The sequence below is a fragment of the Spea bombifrons genome, chromosome 3 (assembly GCF_027358695.1).
Source record: "Spea bombifrons isolate aSpeBom1 chromosome 3, aSpeBom1.2.pri, whole genome shotgun sequence".
Taxonomy (NCBI): domain Eukaryota; kingdom Metazoa; phylum Chordata; class Amphibia; order Anura; family Pelobatidae; genus Spea; species Spea bombifrons.
This window is the reverse complement of record NC_071089.1, coordinates 65,527,703-65,548,381: the sequence shown is the minus strand read 5'-3', so window position 1 is coordinate 65,548,381 and position 20,679 is coordinate 65,527,703. Positions and strand designations below refer to the sequence as shown.

Below are 20,679 nucleotides of genomic sequence, written 5' to 3'. Positions count from 1 at the left end.
GCAAAGAGAGAAACTCCAAGGTTAAAGGTGCTGTTCCACCAACAGTACTTCTAAAACTAAATGCAGCTTTAGAAACATAATTCCTATTACAGTTAAATGCCAAAACCTTTCCCGCAAATATATATATAGTCACATAAAACGATCTCATTAATCATTTTCGCAACAAACACTTGTCATGTGATACACATACTGGCAAAAATGCGCCTGGTTGCTTTGCCTGTAAAAGGCTGAGTGAATCACTGCTTGTTTAGCGGAATGATAGGTGTTGCAAATACTGACGGCTAGAAGAAAAATCAAGGCATTAATGCCGCTTTTAGGGCTATAGAAAATTCATAATACTCAACTATATTACAATAACGTATTAAAAAGTATTTAAAAAAAATGCAAACTAATGAGGTCTGATCACATAATATATAAATTTACTAGAGAGAATAATCTTAAAAGGAAGTCAGCTGCTGTCACAGTTTTTAACTGAGGTCTGTGACAACCTTTGCCAGAACCTGCATTATGTGACCGCCTAAAACCGCGCACACCTCGGGCCTTTTGTCTACATGGTGCATAAATCGCTTAAGATAACTCAGTGCCACATGCAGTGAAATAGATATGGAAATGCTAGCATTTATGAGCTCATTGTTCAGAAACTGAAGAGCAAGCAACCTCACTCTCTTCTCAAAAAGCCTTCAAATGTGCTACTGAAAAACGTCAATAAGAAAAATAAAAAATAAACAAGTTTCACTTTTATTCCCATGGCTGGGAAATAGCAAAACTTCTGTTCGAATATCCTGTCCCAGTTGTTAAGGCTATCTATGCAGTACACACGATTAGACCTAATAACAGATCAGTATCTTGCTATATACTACAAAAAAAAGGACTATTTCAATTGCAGCTTGCTCTCAATTTCACAGACAGGGAGTTTGAATTCAGTCCAAAAACAACTCATAAACGTTCAGCGCCATCACCACAACCCAACCCCCCCCCGCCCCATAAATCAATTTGGCAGAATGAGATTTCCCTGCCTGGCTTATTTGAAGCCTGTGTTTGAGAATTTATACGACCTATAACTCTGCATGTAGGCCAGATATCTTCTCAGCAAGTTTGCTGCTGACAGGAGTTTAATGACAGATTAGTGGAAGCCCTCCTTTGTGTAGGATGAATCGGAAATAAAGATCTTCAAACTTTTATAGCTGGATTCCATTTCGCGTGCAGTAAACATGCCATAAATATTATGACGCGTACACAGAAATACATATACCTGATAATTGGATCATTTTATATACAAAAGGTCAGGTTTATAGTTAACGTGAATTACTTCTCTGCGCATCTAAGCTTAATTTCAGCTCTTGTGTCTCAGTTCCGTAGAATAAAAGACTTTGTATGCTACTTGTTTATGGGTTTTTTTTTTTTATATATTTTCTTTCATCAGTTTCAAAGGCTGCTATTTAGTAAAAATGACACTTATTTGCCTTTAATGCAGGCTTTCAAAATCGCTTTACTGTTTTGTTAAAAGCATTTATGATGCGGCTGTACTCAAGGTTACATATTGTGGATGACAGCAAATCATTGTTGCTTCAAAAACTCAAATTTCCACCTTCACAAATTGCTGTTTTACATTAGTCATAACATTGAATGCTCTGCATTTCATTTCCCACTTAATACTTGACCTTCTGACCATCTCAAAATGATTAGGACTGCACAGTTTTGACCTTAACTGTTCCGCAGTGAACACATCTAAAAGCAGGTATTGAAGGCCTGCCTCATGGTGGCCAAGTAACACTCCAGAGCCACTGTTCCCACTCTACAATTTAACCATTTGAGTGTCAGGGGTCTGGACACATTTTTCGCCAATGGCAGCCAATGCGTTTTTCATAGTTTTGCTATAGAATTATCTGACAAGCTCATTAACAGCTATCAATTTAACTAGACATGTTAAGATATTCCAAAATGCCAGGTGGGGCAAATTGTGAACCATATCACATAATATAATGATACAAATTCATTCTCCACCAAATCAGCAATTGAAATATATGTGGTTGTTCATACAAATAGACTGCACATGAAGCCTGCAGTATACAAGATACTCATAGTGGCAAGGACTGGCAAGAGTTGTAAAGGTTCCCTCATAGTGATATAATGTGTTATATATGTATATAAATATATATCCTTTATCTTCACGCTCTCCTCTGTCTATCTTTCTTGCTCGCTGCTCTTCCTCTGCATCTTTGTATTAACATTTAAAGTCCTCTTTGCCACTGCTCCTCTATATATTTCTGTACTCAGAAGCAAAATACTCCCCTACTCTATCTTTACGTACTTCACAGTTGGCTAAGGCTCTCCTCCTCACTTTTGACCTCTTCCTACCCAATAGCTCTGAAACCTACTTCCACCGAAACTCCAGCTTTCACACTTCCTTCCAACATTCAAGATCCACCTTTTCAGAGAAGCATGACATAACGTGCTATAACTTTCCTGTCACCAATACAAACCCCACACCATCTCTCCCCTTTCTCCATACCTTACGTTTGTCTTCACCCCATCATCTCTAGATTGTATATATATATATATATATATATATATATATATATATATATATATATATATATATATATACATATATACCGTATTTGCTCGATTATAAGACGAGGTTTTTTTCAGAGCAAATGCTCTGAAAAATACCCCTCGTCTTATAATCGGGGTCGTCTTCTAATCAGACCTCAAATAGAGGTCTGATTAGGAGACTAAGATCCAGATCCCCCGCACCGCTGCAGGGGACCTGGATCCTCCTGTCGTCGCCCCCCCCCCCACACACACACACTTACCGGTGCTTCCGGAGGTGAAGTTGGCAGCGGGGGTTTGTATGCGTCCGTCGCAAATACCTTCCCCGACTGTCAGAGATCAGAGTTCCAGAGTTCCTGATCTCTGACAGCCGGGGAAGGTATTTGCGACGGACGCATACAAACCCCCGCTGCCAACTCCACCTCCTTCCGGCTGCCGCGGAATGAGACGTCAACCCGCTGCCCCGGCAATATAGCAGGAAAGTGGAAGCACCGGTAAGTAAGTAAGTAAGTAAGTGTGTGTGTGTGTGTGTGTGTGTGTGTGTGTGTGTGTGTGTGGCATTTCTGGAATGCCTTACACCCCTATATGCCACTCTGGCACTTAGGGGGTTAAAAGGCATATTATGGGGCAGAGTGGCATATAGGGAGGTATAAGGCATTTCAGGAGGCAGAGTGGCGTTAAGGGGGCATTTAATAGTGCACTCTGCCTCCTGAAATGCCTTATACCTCCCTATATGCCACTCTGCCCCATAATATGCCTTTTAACCCCCTAAATGCCAGAGTGGCATATAGGGGTATAAGGCATTTCTGGAGGCAGAGTGCTCTATATAATGCCTTTTAACTCCCTTAATGCCACTCTGCCTCCTGGAATGCCTTATACCTCCCTATATGCCACTCTGCCCCATAATATGCATTTTAACCCCCTAAATGCCAGAATGGGATATAGGGGTATAAGGCATTTCTGGAGGCAGAGTGGCACATAGGGGGTCAAAAGGCATACCATGGGGCACAGTGGCATATAGAGGGTTAAAAGGCATATCATGGGCCACAGTGCCATATTGGTGTGGCAAGCCTGGGGGCAGATGTGTGTAACTGGGGGACAGGTTGGAAAATACAAGAAATAAAAACAAAAAAAATATATTTTTCTCAATCATAGCTTTTATTAAAAAAAATAGTTTACATGAATTAACATTTACTAGTAAAACTTTTTTCCTTTAGGGTCGTCTTATATTCAGGCTTTTTCTTTTTTTCCTAAGTTAATATTCAGATTTTGGGGGGTCGTCTTATAATCAGGGTCGTCTTATAATCGAGCAAATACGGTATATATATATATCTCAATACTTGCAACCGCGAATAGCAGTAATTGCATTTTTAAAGAGTATTTACCATTTCTTAGTGATGTGATCAAAACAAGAATGTGTCTTGCTCCCATAAATAGTTAATTAGAAAAGATTAGTTAATTGTTAACTAAAAAATAAACCTACATCTACATTATCAGTAAAAATCAATACTGCCTTAAATCAATGAAGCCAGATTCCCAGCCATCAGGAACAATTTTAGTCTTTATCTAGTGCCAACAGAAGCACAGGTCAGCAATTTATGCTCTCAGACTATAAAATCTTTCACAGAGAAAATAGAAATTTGGATCTCTTCTAGCACTGATCTGAATCTGTGTGTCAGGTAATTAATATCGCTGGTCTATATCACTCTGCTTTCATACACAGGTTATAAATTTCAAGGGATTTAGCCATCAGACCATTCCTATATCACAGTAGGTATGTCAGAATGAGAAAATTGATGTCACGAGATCAAAGCGTATAGATCACAGTTCAACGTGGACCCTCTTGCAAGTGAATTTTGTGTGCTTTTTGCTGAATCTTCAGCCCAGTATCATTCTTCCCACATTCTATGGAATGATATCTTAGTTCTGCAGATACTGTTAGTGTTTGTGTATTGGTGATTGTACAACTGATTACAACTGGCAAGTATGTGACACCATATGCTGCAAAACCTCATAAATTACGCACAATATTTCCTCACGTTAACAGTGTTCCTACTGAATCCCATGAAAAGGATCAGGTCCCTGCCAAAATGCCCATTAATGTCAATATCTTGCTTTGCAACCGTCAACATTTGTACTTACTGCAGTGCAGTACATTGCAACCTAATGACCAGCAAAGGTTTATTAACATACATATAAATTACACAGATCTTCAGGACTAACAAATATGTTGACACTTAAACAAACATTAGTACTGACAACAGGTTCTTACACACTATGGCGACAAACTTGTTCCAAACCACACAATTAGAACAAAAAATGGACTACGTTCATTGTAGTCCTAGGGAAGGACCAATGTGGATTCTATACAGAGTTACAGGCTTTATCCACCAACACATTCTCCGAACCCGTAAAAATCAATGCTTTTTTAAAAAGTGTACTTTCTTCCAATCACATGACTCCTGGGACAATATTAATGCAGATCTCACAATATTCTTTATATATATATATATATATATATATATATATATATATATATATATATATATATATATATAATATTTTTACGTAGGCCCTTGGGAGCATTCTAACCAGATGCCACTCTAGTTGTATAAAGATTTTTTTCATATTTAAAGTCAGTTAAGTCATCTTTACCTAACACATTCACTTTATACATAATTGAAATTCACAAGACATATGTTACAATTGATTAAATATCGTTTTTCTTATTACAAATAATTAAACCATTTTAGTTGGGTGCCACTGACTCCAGCATCTGTTGTTTCTTCAGCCACCAAGGGACAATATAGCCGTGCCTAGTCCCTTTATGCATATTCTTTGATTACATAATCCCTCCCCAAATAATACCAGCAAAGTTGTCAGGACATAGACGTATGGGTATTGTAATCAGTTTTGTTGACTGTTTCAACATTTGACTCCACATCACGACATATTTGACAAGCTTGAGTGCCTGGGGCAGCGGTGATGGAAACTAGCCATTAATAATTCACACGTGGCAAAATTGGTTATTGGACTGCTTTACATTTTGGGGGAGAAAACCAAAAAGTACAAAATGAAAACAACAACCTGGTTGGTGGTCTTCAGAAGCACAAACGCATTAAACAATGTCCCCTTCACATGCATTACATTCAACGTTACACTGATCTGGTGATATAGATATTGCATTTAAATACCACACACCATCAAGTCATCTTGTAAATCCTGGTGTTCATGCTGGGAAAATCCATTTTCTGTTATGCATCGAAGCCTTCAGACGGTTGGAAAGTATTATTTTGATATCTACTGTCTCTCTTAGCTAGGTACTATTTTGTTTTGGGTCTCAACAGTTCCTAAACGTCATCTAACTGTGTAACAAATAAAATCTATCACAACCATGCACATTATGGATCATCATGGTGCATTTTATTATAGTAATACATCCTATGATTACAAACACCATGTTCACCCCTCAGTGTACAGGTTCTTTGAGGTCATAAACACTAATAAAAGTTATATCTTACAAATACACGGATTCTGCGCACAGAATCCCCTTGACCCAGGCAACCATACCTTTTCTTCAAATAGTCAAATTCCCCTAGTGAAAGGCAGCAGTTTTATTTATTTTCTTCTACTACTCAGTCCCAAAAGCTTTATATGTTTTTACATATTTTTCTATGCTGATCAAAGAAAAGGTATCAACTTTGACTACAGACTATAATTAGAGATGTATACCACGTTTCTGTCAAGCTTTCAGAACATATACCCAACTGAGCCACAAGATTTGGGGTTTTTTTTTTACAGGAAAAAGCAGCAAGAAAGCTCTCATTGCACAGCGCAGCAAGTTAAAATAAAACAAAGAATGACATTTTCTTTCTACTTTGAAAAAAAATGCGTACCTTAGAGCTAACCATTTGTATATTGAAACCTAATCAGAGGGTTTGCCAGGAGCCACTGGCAGTGAGTAAATTGCAAACGCCCTTCCACTCGGCTAGTATGTGAACATTAAGGATTTGAGAAGAATATTGTTTATTAACTATGTATCCGTGGTTCACAAACGTAAATATGTCAACGCTATATATCTTGCCATACTGGAAAACCGCAGCCTTATTTATGACATTAATGACAATATAGGCTGCACATGACACTAGGCGGCCATGCTTGTAAGATTCTGCATTCTACCTGTGCAATTGCTTTTGAAACCTACACCAAAGAGGTAGGCACCTACGCGCTTTGCCAAGAAATCCATACAGATGGCAGGAACATCAGACGATGGAAAACTAGTAGGATGTGCAAGGCTGTCCAGCAGGGGTCTCCGTTTGCTCACATTCTATGAAATGCAGCCGGCCTTTAAAGTTCAGTGTAATGACGAGAGTAAAATCTGAAATGGACCATTAGCATTTTCATCTGCAAAGAACAGCTGCTGTCTTTTCATATTCTGATGCCTCAGAACATGTTTCGAAACAGTATTTTCATTTTTTTTAAATCTTCTCATTGAAAAGTTTTAACATACGTAGTGCAAAAAAAAAACAACAAAAAATATAACAAAAAAGCAAGGCATAGCTTAGTACAGGTCTTGCAGAGCGGGTTAACCGAGCAGTTCAGTAATGTTTATGCAGTGATGTTCTTCAATTATATCTAGCTGTAGGCATAAGCTATGACTCCTGCCCTTGCAGGGAGACAAGATCCCATTATGTTATATTAAGATGGTCATATTTTCTCAGTGCTAAGTATCATTGGTGAAAAAAAAGGACAAAACACAAATCATATTGTTTCCATCAACTCATTATTCAACTGTACAGGAACATGTAAATAGATGCCATAAAAATGTCATGGCTTAATACACCTTATGTGCTCAGCGTAAAGTCAGGGGAACATGTCTAGGAAGCACAGTGATTACATAAAATACGGTATTATGACCAATATAGGCTGGTATAATAAATTGGCTTAGTAGCAAAGATAAATTTAAGCAAATATGAATTTCAGGGTGACCATCCAGTGGTAAAAGAACTGGGGAAAGACAAAAGATGAATAACGTCTCAACAGTGCTTCACTCAAAGACACGGGGAAGAACACACATCAAAGTAAGTATCTGCATTTTAAACACATGGGAAACACTTAAGAATCTGGATTTAAGAAAAATAAAGCATTAAAGATAGTCACAGGATATATGTGAAATTAATACAATAGTAGACGTGGACACACATTTTTATTTTACAGTGATGTTTTTTTTTCCCCATCTCATCTGATTAAGTAAATACTTTTGGCAATTATGTGCACAGGCCAAAGAAAGTATATTTTAATATACTTTAATCATTTACGTGACCAATTGTACAGAGGTGCAGAATATGATGAAGCTTTATAAAAACAATAATACTCAAACATGAGCATGCTGAAAGTGTGCCTAAATCTAAAAGAAAAATCTTATTTAAGATACAGTCTACAATCAGTATATATATATATATATATATATATATATATATATATATATATATATATATATATATATATATATATATATATATAGAACACCCACTAATTACATCTAGCATTTCGTATTTCAGTTTAAGGTATTACAAAAGCAATATATTGTCAGTCTTACTATCCCTATAATGATCTATTCATAGACAGAATGCTCTTATCGGGTAAATGTGACCTGGCCTAGAATGCAGGCTTCTGCTGAAGAACCATCCCTTGCTGCATCTAATATCCTGTTCTTGGTCATGAATCCAGGGCAAGATACTTGACACCATTTGCTATATCAAGCACCACTAAATACATTTTTTTCGGTTACCATGACAACATGAATTTCATAAAAAAAAGACATACACAGGGTCGCATCTAACAGTCCAAAAGAAAAATTACAAACTGTACCAAAGATGTACACGTGGGCATGTGCACTATAGAGTTTTTCATTATAAGCAAGTCATTTGAGGCTTTATATTTAAATATGCATTCTTCTTTCTCTTTACTTCAGTCTCGTTTACTCGCTTATTTTTTCTTTCCCTCTGTATTTTTCATCCTCAATTTTTTCCTTGTTTTCTTTTAGTTCTTTGCTTTTTTCAATCTCTTATTTTTTTTCACATAGTCTCCCCCCCCCCGTTTCTATGCCGTTTCTATGTTTTTCCCTCTCTCTTTGGTCCCTCTCTTTCTCTTTTTAACAGTGTCTTAATCTATGTATTTTCATCCCTCTGTTTTTTTTTCCTTCTTCCTCGTGAATATGGATGGCCGGAGCGCCCCTTTAAAATGCTACTAGCCTTCTAGAAGCATTCTTGTTGCTGTCTCCGCATATTACATGATTAAACAAAGCACTTAACTATGCATATCTGAACCGTGTCAAATTTGTGGCACACCTTTCTGGCACTGCTATATGGTATTATACCAATTTGTGTTTGCACAGCGGTTAATTTTTTATGCCTTATATAAAAGCAGGCAGAAAGTTGCAAAGGAAATGGCAGATAATAATGTGCATGCATAACCAATGAGACAATGATACACAATAATCTATTAGACTGCATAACTCTGAATTAATTACACCTCTGTAGGTGTCTATGATTCCGAGCGCACACTGGTTATACATAAATAAGCTTTATTTCAACATGAAAGCCCACCCTGGAAACAGGTTACGCCTTTTATTACTAAACATGGTTTGTAGGACTCTTTTTAAACAAAAAACAAAAAGTGCCAAAAGACCATATGTATATTTTGGGCCTGGCATTGCGTTGCGTTTTTAAATGTGGCCTGATGAACGTAAGGCAGGTAGTTCAGTCTGTGATTTAATCGGGTCCTCTAGAAACCATTCCGTTTAGTTTAATGTATGAATTGAAGCATGAAATGACAAAAAGAAGCAATTTTCTAGCATGCGTTTATATTCCTGAATCACGGCAAAGTGTTATCTATGTTATTTTTTTCCCCCACTTCTCTATGTAGTTTTACCAAAAGTTTAGAATATATGAAAGATTAAGATTTAGGAGACAAGGGCCAACAATAGCTACACATTGAATATACAATTACTACTGAAGTACTGCCCAATATAGTTATTGAACTATATTCATGTAATGATTAGTTAACCCTGATGTCCGGGGCTGGGACATTATAACTGAGGTTCCCAAGGCATCACAAGTGGTGGTAGCAATTATTTACAAACACGGTAAAACATTTTATGAGTACATAATTCTTGAAAAGAATAATGCACCTAAAAAAAAAAATACCTGCGGTAGAAGCTGCAGTCCTGCAGATGTTCTCCTCTATGCTCTGATGATTCTTGTTGCTGATTGGCTGCTTCAATCAGTGGCAGGAAAGTGCTCCAATTGAAATCAATGGGAGAGCTCTCCCTGCATGTGCATGGGGGGTCTGAAGCCAGTGCGGAAGCTGACTGGAGGTAAGCGCAAGGAGAAGTGCTTGCTTCGACTCATATCCAGGGTGAAAATAGCTGGAGAATGAGGGGGCAAAACGGACACGAGGATGCTGCAAAATCCCCCCATGCACCCCCAGACAGCTATCATATGCATTAAAGTGCATTTTATGGTTGGAGTGTCCACCGAGTACAAAATGAAATAATATATTTACTTATACTTTCATGAAGACACTAACTAATTTCTGCGTGTGGCATTATGCTGCGTCTAGACACTGACATTATATAAAAATACAAAATGCCTAATTTTCCTAATTAACTCAGAGAGGGAGAATTCTTTGGCATTAATTGCGTCTTACAAATTTTGTGCAAATGATATGTAAAATGGGAATGCCTGCCAGTCCACCAGTCACTCTGTAAGATCTTCTCAAGCTGTTTCTTGAAAATATGAAGTGGAGCTGCCAAAGCTGGCACGACGTGTTGCCCAATTCCCTCCCTGGCTGTGCAAACACAGAAAGACTGCAGATTAACCAGCCGAAGGCTGCACAGGAAGAGCTTTGCATGTTGTATCGTGGTCTTTGGCGGGACTATATAGAACAGCAATCAAATGGCTCTTTACCAAAAGTAACCAGGAATGCCAATTCCAAAAATTACCAGGAACATCAATTCCTAAAAGAACCAGGAACACCAATTGCTTATCCTAGATATATTTAGAGCAGCTGTTGGCAAAGACACTGGTCCCACCAATATTCATTCATTCGCAAAGGAATGTGCACAATGGGTTAATGAGTTACACAAAGCTGAACAATCTCAACTAATAAGGTGTCAGCATGAAATATGTATACGAGTTCCAGCCATTTGCTCTTCTTTTCCTTACAAAGCCTTTGAGATACTCTGATCTTTAAAATCCTACCTGGGCTTACACTCTATATGTATTTTGTGTGTGTAAGGCGATAACAACAGATCCAATAAGCTTTGCTTTTCAAGCGTATCTTTCAAGGATATGTTGGCTTTCTCTGAAACATACACATTGTAGTGTTCTCTTTGTGGTTTAATTGTAAAGCACTATACAGTATTGTGCGTCTTGTAAGTGATTTTGTGCGTCTCTGCTTTCTCCTTTCACCCACCAGAATGTGACTGTTTTGGCACATGAGTCTGATATTAAAAAGACAGCTTTGCCACAGGCTACCTGCACTGCCCAAGTCTGAAGGACATACATCTAATATTTGAGATGTATTATCATTTGCTTCTGCTGCTAAGCATTTTTTTTCCGGCGGTAACCAGAGCTACATTGCTTTCCATTTACTGTGCTGTTGACTATTAAACCGTTAGGAGCGTAGTACAGGTCTTTGGAATCACACAGAACGTAAATAAGTGTGAGGCAGGGGAGCAGAAGAAGGACAAACCAGACTAGAAAATAAGGACCGCAATAAAACAGAAAAAATATGAATGGTGTAAAAAAACAAAAACAGGAACATGCAGTACTGGCAGCCATTTATTTCGAGTAAGATGGTAAACAGAGATATGAAATGCAGAATGGTAAAATATAAATTGCCATGTCAGTGCAAATCGAGCTGGATTTCCAAAGGGGGAAATAATATTATTGCAATTAAAAGCATCAAAGTGGAGCAATGCACAGGATCATTTAAATGGTTGCTATAGCAACTGCATCGTGTTTGCATTAGAATTGCACTTTATGCACAATCCTAAACTTTTTATTTTTTGCAGATGGTGTGTTACGTGGTAATTTGATGAAATGCCACTGCTGCTTGGTCCTGTGTTACTGGTTTTGATACAGAATTACTCTTTCGGGGTAACCTACAGGACCTAAAGACTTAAATACCAGCACTTAAATTACACATCCACTCACTCATCATCCCAGGAAAATATACATATAACATCTGTATTTCTGCTCCCGAATTAATTTTGGAATGTTCTACTTTAGTCTAATATGAACAGCTAAATTGTTAAATCTTCTTAAAGATTGGTCAACCCTAAGGAATTAAAGGGCTGTGTGCAGCCAAGCAGCTGGGTATCAATATTTTAGCCAGATAGACAGACTCACTAAATATACAATGAGTCTGTCCCACTTTCCAGATTTTAATAAGTCATGAATTAAAATGTGCCATTTAAAAGGTTTCCTAAAATCACTTTACTGTAAAATTTGTTTTTAATGTGCGCTATAAAGTTTTTATTTTCGGAAAGGAAAATTACAGGAAATGTACAGTGTCAGTTTTGAACAACACTGCTAAAAGGATCCAAATCATGTACTATTCAGAAAAAAAATGAAAATGGGTATGTAAAAAAAATGACCAAAGAACAGAAAGAATGTGGCGTACAACTGTGCTATCTGGTTGTTACACAGTAGCCAGGGCAACCAGTGCACTAATAAAAGAAAATCGCTTAAGATGGCTTTTAAGGGACATCATACGACAAAAGTTTGGGTGATCAAATATTACTTTTGCACAAGACCGTCAACGCTTTCCTCTTCTGCTTAAAGGGACACTCCAGCCATTAAATGCACTTAATATATACTGAGTGGTCCCTTTAAATTCACATGATGTCCCACTTGCAAAGGCAAAGGGGGGTTCTGCAGAATTGCCAATCCAATTCTACACTGAACTTATTTATTTTTTTGGCTAAAAGCATTTTTGCTTACTAGATTAGCCAAATAGCTCATATGTGCCTTTAATATGTCTGAGCAGCTGTTTTGCATTAGTATGCATGGATCTACATTCTACAGCTAATGGGACCATTAGCTTCATTATTCTCTTCCGATATGGTTCTGTTTTCCCTGGTCACTTTGCTCTTTCTCCCTTCTTGTCCTCTTTTATCGAAAACACAGAAAATAGTGCAGTTCAAAAGGCGGTGGTTTGCAGAGCGGAGAATACTTTTGCTCTTTCTAAATGCCCTTTGCCATTATTAATATATACTGTGCCTCAGGGTTCTCCCTGGATTTTGCTTTATATTGCTAAATCTATAAAGATACTAACCCTTTTGCTGAGGGAAGGAGGAAGCCATGTATACAGCAAGGTAATGTTGCGGCTCTCTATATAGGTTTAAGACTTGACGTCTTTTCACATTTCTTTCAATAAATACCCTAAAAGCACTGCACCTTCAGATTGTACGTTATTTATGACTACTGGGCCTTGGGGGTCATCTTGAATTTAATAATAAAAATGAACACAAATACCATAATACATTGAAATGAAGTCTTTACACTCATCCACAGTTCATTGTTTATGAACCACACATACATATGCACAAAGTCAGAGTAATGATGTCACTTACAGTGATTATGATCCAACAGCACTAAACATCTTGCAGAAGAACCTTGAAGAAGCAATCTTGGTGCCGAAAATACTGAGCCATGGGCAGGGATTTCTTTGGGATTTATTACAGTTTATCTACAAAGCTACATGATACCAGTTTTGTAGCTACTATAATGTGTCTTATATTAACTTCGGAGCTGGTGTTGGCCACAAATATATTTTTTACTCAATACAGCGGGTTCAATTTGTGCAGTAAATTAAAGGGACACTCCAGCCATCATATGCACTTTAATGCATACGAAATCTGCATTCTTCCTTTAAAATGTTCGTGGTGTTGCTCTTTCAAATACATGCATCTCCCCCTTTCCCGTCTCCTAGCTATTTTGTATACATGAGATGTGTGCTTACCCAACTCTGCAGGGGGAAAGCACTGCCATTCATTTCAATGGATGTGCTTTGGTGCCAATGACTGGCTGCTTTAGAGGACATACATATTATAGCAACTCACAGCTTACAATGGTAAAAAAACTAGATCTTTCTATACATTAAGATTGTGAATAGGAGTGATTCTACTGTTTACTGCAGGCAGTAATGAATAGGATAAGGAGTCAGGGTGTTTGTCTAGTACGTTGGGTAAAGGTTACAGAGAACACATGGACTTAATATGCAGCTGCCTAAATTATATTACACAGAAACAAGAACTGTTTAAAAAAAATGTGGCCCAACATCTAAGTTTAAAGGGACACTCCAGTCATCATATGCACTTTCTATTCTGCTCAATGTGCAGGAGATGTGTTTGGCCAAGCACATCTCACTGCATGTCATACACTCCAGTGCTTGGCAAATGCGACAGGGGGGGAGTCTGATTGGCTGCTTCAAGTGGCAACAACTGTCAGACCACAGATGAGGAGTGCAGCTTCAGGTAAATGTGCTTTTCTTTTTGTGCGCTTTTAAAAAAATTCATATCAAAGTAATCACCTAGTACCTAGTAATACCTGGGAACTCTCTGGGTTTGCCCGGAGATTGACGGGTGAAGGACCGCTTCTCCGGTTCAAGACCCAAATCCTCTGGGTGGCGGGAGCGGGGTCTTGGCATGCCGCGCTCCACGCCCATTTTCCATTTAAATCGCCGGGACTGCCCACTGATGTCAGGGAAACTCCCAATGACATCAGGGAGAACTCCCACCAACCGACGACAGCGGGCAGTCCTGGTCGCGCCCCGCAAGGGAAGGCTCCGGGTAGCCTAAGCCCAGAAGTTCCCAGGTATGCGAGTACTTTAGATGGGTGCCTGAAGAATGTCCCTTTAACACACAGGAAAAAGGCCATTCCAAAGGTACCAAATGTTCAGAGTGTATATGTACTAAGGGCTATTGATAGCTATACAAAACATAGACAATAAATAAATATTGAATTGAATACTATCAAACATGCAAACATTGTGCAGACATATACCAACAGTTTCAGGCATAATGAATACAAACTGACCTTGGAAATATTAATCACTAAACCTACCATATGCATATTAAAACGAAAATGAGCTTGGAGAGCAAATTACTAGCTATGTAGTGTAGCTGCAATGTAACACACTAAGTACTTGTTTGGTTTCTGCTTCAAATAGACATACATCTTTTGTTCATTCGTGCATTTCTTTGCGGTTTTATTTTCTCCCATGTTCCATGAAACAATAACCATATTATTAACGAAAAAACACCACTTTTTCCAAGCGTTTCAAATGAGCTATAAGGCATCTAGATGGTGTTGCTGGTTGCAAACAAGATAAGGAGGGGGGGGGGAATGTGGATTACAAAATATTTTATGTACTTCAGTATTTGCATGGTTACATAATAAGTCAGGTGCAGGCGATATAAAGAATTGCTAACATGAAGCTTGCTTTTCCCTAACTTGAAAGTCCACGGGTACTGGGGACATGGCACAATTTTGATATTGTAACTGTCCTGGCATCTCAAGTAAAACCTCATAAAGTCTGATGGTTTTCAGGCTATCCTGGTTTCTTGCATGTATGATATTAGTGGTAAACTAGAGGAAAGGGGGCAAAGGATGGAACATCTGGAAGGGAAATACACCAATCCTATGTATCCATGTAGACAGGGGGGTTGTTAAATAAGATTAGTAAATTCACTAAGGAAGTAATATTCAGGTGAGTTTCAGTTTCATTAATATTTTGAAAACCAAGGCAATTTGTAAGCAGGTGTAACATGCCCTTCACAACACATTGTTCAAAAGGTAGGGTAAAGATCAATTAAGGATGTAGGCAATCTTACAATTGACATTCCAAGCAGTTTTGGCATTTTCTGTATGTCTTTACTCAAACGCCAATTTCTTGGTTTCTCTCTATTTCTCTCATTTAGTGTTCCCCCAACCCCTCAACCAGCACGTTTATTTTAAACCATACCCTATATAAACACACATTTACTTGAGCTTGCAAATACATTAAATGCAAATGAATTTCAACTATCTTTGACACATTATTTTTGTTGCAAGCTGGAATTTTTTAAGATATATGTCTTTACGATGCTCACAGACGGCAAAGCATCCTGCAAATGTATGTTTCCGAAACATCCTTATTTTAACCCTCCCACACACACACTCATGGTTTTCTTTTAATTTTAGTGGGAGGGACACAAGTGTTTGGATATGTATTTTTACATGGTTTAGTATCTTTTTTTTAATGTATTTTTGACTAGAGAATCCTTGAAGGCCCTTTAAGACCTCAGCTGTGTCTCTTGGAACTGGATGGCACCCCTCATAATGTCATGGTGACATCACTGGAGTCTGTATTATTTAATTCATTTTAACTCTTTATAGTGACTATTATAACTGTTTCTCCCTCATTTCCCATGCAAGCAACAAAGGTGAAAGACCACCACACATGTGATGACTATGCCTACTACTAAACCATTTCAGAATGTAAAATGAGTATGCAGCAAAGATGCTAACACAAATGAGGGTATAGCTTTGTAATTGGTTTTAATAATGTATTGATTTATATAGTTTCTATTCCTCAGCACTGTAATCATAGTGTAATCTACTCAGAAAAAAACTAAAAAGAATATTTCATTAGCAATAAAAAATGAAAATAATTAAAGGTCCATAACTGGCATGTCTCATCTCTCTATGTAATTAATTTTTAACCTAGTTAACCCTGCAGAAAGAATGGGTGCTATGTATTTTAACAGTTAAAAAGCATTGAATTCTAGTATCTCTAGAAAACATTTCCATATTATGAGAAAGGCGAGGAAAAATCACAACAGCAGAACTGTTAAAAAAACAAAACAAAAACAAGCTAACAATATTTTCAATGTGCAATTCTGGGTAAAGAGTATAGGCACAGGCCTGATGCACAACAGCGCCAAAACATTTTCGACTTGCTTGAGAACTGTCAGCTTCACGCTTCTTATTTTCAATTACAAATGTACAAATCATATGCAGAAATTAACATTCAGGGTATTTGTCTCCAGCAATTGAGAGTTTTATTTAAGAACAGATGTTTGGACTCTGTCCAAGCCAATGCATGCCGAAAAAGCTAAAGCACAAAACAGCAGGACGACTCTCGCTAATAAATCTTTTTCATTGTTTTCTATATTTTTAGTGTGATAAATACCTGGCAAAACGCACGGCTGTATTTCCACAGCCAGGAAGCCGGGCTATTCTTTATTTGTATTTCCAACGTTGACTATTAAACGTTGCAATTATGGATGAAAGGTCGTTTCAGTGCAGCGATGTGTGTTTATTGAAAATATGTTTAACCACTGGACCCAGGAGGTCGGAAGATGGCGATGACAGATTCCAATACATCATTGTTGTCCAGGTGTTTCCCATTCTTTAGGATTATTAAAGTCTTAAAGAGTTTTCCTGAAATCAGGTATACAACGCCACGGGGGTCTTACATATGGCATCAGACTAAGGCTCCTCACACATGCATAATAATATAATATCAGTAATACAGGGCAACAGGTTGTATCTATAAGCCTGAATGAAAACTATGGCTTGTTACAATTTTGTCATTTGTGTTTGAGCAGAGATTTAATCAGTGATATAACAGTGGGGAAAATACTCATTAGGATGACCAGATACAATTAAATCAGATATCATAGGAGTAGAATATGAAAGTATTATCTACAGGCTCTGTGACTATGAGAATCTGCCCATCTTATCCTGTGATTGCTGTAAAGATCCGGAGACTACGGATAAACCCCAGGTTTTTACAGGTAAAGATAATGTGCATACGTTCGAAGGCATATCTAGCATGTAAGTAAAGCTTCAACATTTTCAGCTGAGCAATTCAACTGGTAGCCAAGGTCCCTTAAAGAACTACACAGCCTTTATAATGTTACAGCAAAGGAGGGTTCTATAAGAAAATGCAACCTATGTTAAATATATATATAACAAGTCTTAAGCTGCACACATATTAACAAATTCATGAAAAATGAACACAGGCATCTTGGACAGACTGGATGTTTGAAGAACTTATGTTCTCTTAAATTCGAAAAAAATTTCGTTCTTATATCTAAATCTATCTTTCTATCTATGTCAACATTCAATAGTTCACACTGAAACTATGATTTTATGCCTCTTTTCATGCACAATGTGTCTTAAATGCAGTATCAGGATAAATATGGATGCTATAGGCAGTTTCGCAATATGTAGTAGGCTTGTATAACGATGTAAAAAGGAAGAATTCATTTGCCAGAAATAAATATGAAGCTGAAATGGTATGCAGACTGGTTTCAACGCTAATTGCACTGCTAACTGATAAAAATGGAAACTATTTTCCAACTGGAAAGGCCAAAATTATTTTTTTCTTGATTGTGTGAGAAACACAAAAGTATAGTCAGAGGAGCATGCATATATTTCCATGTTCTGATCATGTTTGCTCTGTAAGAGAAAATTTGCAATTTCCCTAGGGTAAGAAAAAAAAAATTAAAGACACTAGCTATTGAAAGTGTTTCGTGCCGTGAATGCAATTACTTCAGTTCAGTATATACGCTGAGGCATAACAATCACCAAAAAAACACAAGAAATCAGGGCATACCCAGTGAATACCATTCAAAAAACTACTAAAGCATACATTTAGGGGACCTCATCACACTATATGACCATATATTGCTTACCCCGTCACTATTTCAAAGTTAAAATGCAGTGCAGTTCCATTGATTCAGCTCCTTGGTAAGAAACGTAAAATTTGATAGGACTCGCCAAACTTGGGTTCCTTTGACGTAGTGGTGGGCTAAGCAATACATGGCCATAGTGTGACGCGAGTCCCCATTATTTATTTCTTGCTCTGCTTTGTACACGTGGTGGCCATTATTATTTTACCTGCAACCCAAGAGCATATCCTTTTATGCTCTTTAGGGCGTGCTGTCCTTTCTGCTGTAGGCCAGCTGTGGCTATGGAAAGGCTTGCACACTCTATGGATGTTTGTGTTGTCACCCATTGGAAGGCAACCAGGAGTTTTGTATGGAAAAACTAACAACAAAATTAATGACAGAACAATGCAAGCAAGGGCAAAGGTAATATGACCAAACTGATAAAGTACTCCGATACAAGATATGCCTACCATAAATGGGTGAAAAACTATGGTCTATAATGCTGGAAAAGAACGTATATTCGCAACTATATAAAATTAGTAGTAGTAGTCAGTGATGCTGGAATACGATATGTTCCTGCATGTGAATAACTGGAACAAATACATGCCCAGTCAATTAAAAATGAGATGAGTGTCAGTATACGCACATATTATAAACACAGTATGCAATCAGGTCTGACAGACTACAAACAAGAGCTAGAACCCAGTCAGGGTAAAATAGGATGTCCCACACAAATGGATTATTTAGATTCATGGGAAGATGGACGCTTTTACACCATCAGATCTAAAACATGTTCACTCAAAGGGAATAGCGGCCCTTGAAATGTATCACAAATATCCATGGTGGAAACCGTATTTCTGAATTTAAGACAGGGTGAGCGGCAGAATATGTTGGCTTTCTCATCAGATATGCATCAAAGAAAACAGGCACAGGCAAATACATTAATTTTATATATTATGTCAATTTCAAATACATTATAAAATATGTATAGCTTGTACAACACAGCCCTTATCCTGAGTGTCTCTGATGATTGGTATACATGGTGATGGTGTCACCGACTCATCATATTAAGCACCATGGAAATATTATTGACCTTTGCATTATACATTATGAGCCATTTTCATCGATACAAAATCAGAGCAATCATGGGATAGAGCGTTACATCTGAAGCAAATGTAACAGAAACCAACTGCATGGGGTTATACATTCTAAAAGATGCTAATTGTAGAATAGCTCCAAATTCTATAAGAAAAAATGTGTGACCTATACATACAGAGCTAAAACTAATAGCCTGACCTAATACCTTTGTATGATGTCTTTATGCATAGCTATCTGGCACATTCTCCCACTATTTGCATTCACATGCTGATGAAGTTGATCCTCAATGCAGATGGGAAAATAAATGCAGAAATGTGTGGAGACGGTAAAAATTAATTTCTGATAAATAAGTAATTTTGCAGCAATATGACTATGAAAAAGGAAAAAAAAACCCTTGCAGAAGAGATAAGAAAATACATTGAATCTTTAATCCGACTCGAGATATAAGTGGCACTAAGTAGGCCATGAAGCCCCATGTTAATTATAACATCTCAAGGAAAATACATCCAACTTACCAACAGCACATCTCAGAAGGCATATTGATGCTTACTGAATATTAACAATTTATCAGCTTAGTGCATGCTGAAAGAGTTAATTTTTTATAGGAACTGTACCTTTTGTCCCCGTTCAACACGTTTTGACAGCTAGACGTTGCAAGTGCAAGGATAAACGCCAGAAGGAGGTTCGCTTATTCTTACCTGCTTTTCAGCTTGGCCATAATCAGATCCTTGGTTTGGCAAAAAATATGAAATGTGGCCATTGTTTTTTGCGAGTTCTCTCAAGGCCATCGCCGTCCTCACAGTGGAATTTCTGGCATGAACGAAAACCATCACCTTCACATGAAAGAAGAAAATAAAGATATTAGAAGAATAAAATGAACGAACATGCCGTGTATTCATTTATAAGCTTGTCATGTGTAATGGCTCTGCACTGTGCCCCTAACAGGTTGTTTATCAAGCTTTTGAGCTATGCCCGCAATTAGAAGAACTGCAGGGGAAAAAAGAAATACACTCGATGTTTTCAAGTGACAGACATTCCAAACATCAAACACCCTAGGTGACAAATAAAATGCTTTGTACCTTGGAAGATTTGAACATTCTTAATGCTTTTGCATTATTTAACTTGGTTTCATATTATTCATAAAAAGGGAGATAACAAGGAAAAGTTTTGTGCGGTGTCTTTTGAAAGTAACAAAAAATATATATTAATTTATTTAATATCACCCAAATAAAGACTGATGAAAAAAATGAAAGAGTTAAACTACAAGAAACTGAATTCAGATCTTTAACTCCTTCAGT

General features: G+C 37.6%; 1 protein-coding gene across 1 annotated transcript in view; it reads right to left on the bottom strand.

Annotated features, from left to right (window-relative positions):
- ASCC3 (activating signal cointegrator 1 complex subunit 3) overlaps positions 1-20,679 on the bottom strand; it is a 255,188-nt gene that overhangs the window by 100,064 nt on the left and 134,445 nt on the right. The window contains exon 14 of the mRNA XM_053461329.1: positions 20,080-20,214. Coding sequence (XP_053317304.1) covers positions 20,080-20,214 — 135 coding nt within the window. The remainder of the gene's footprint in view (positions 1-20,079; positions 20,215-20,679) is intronic.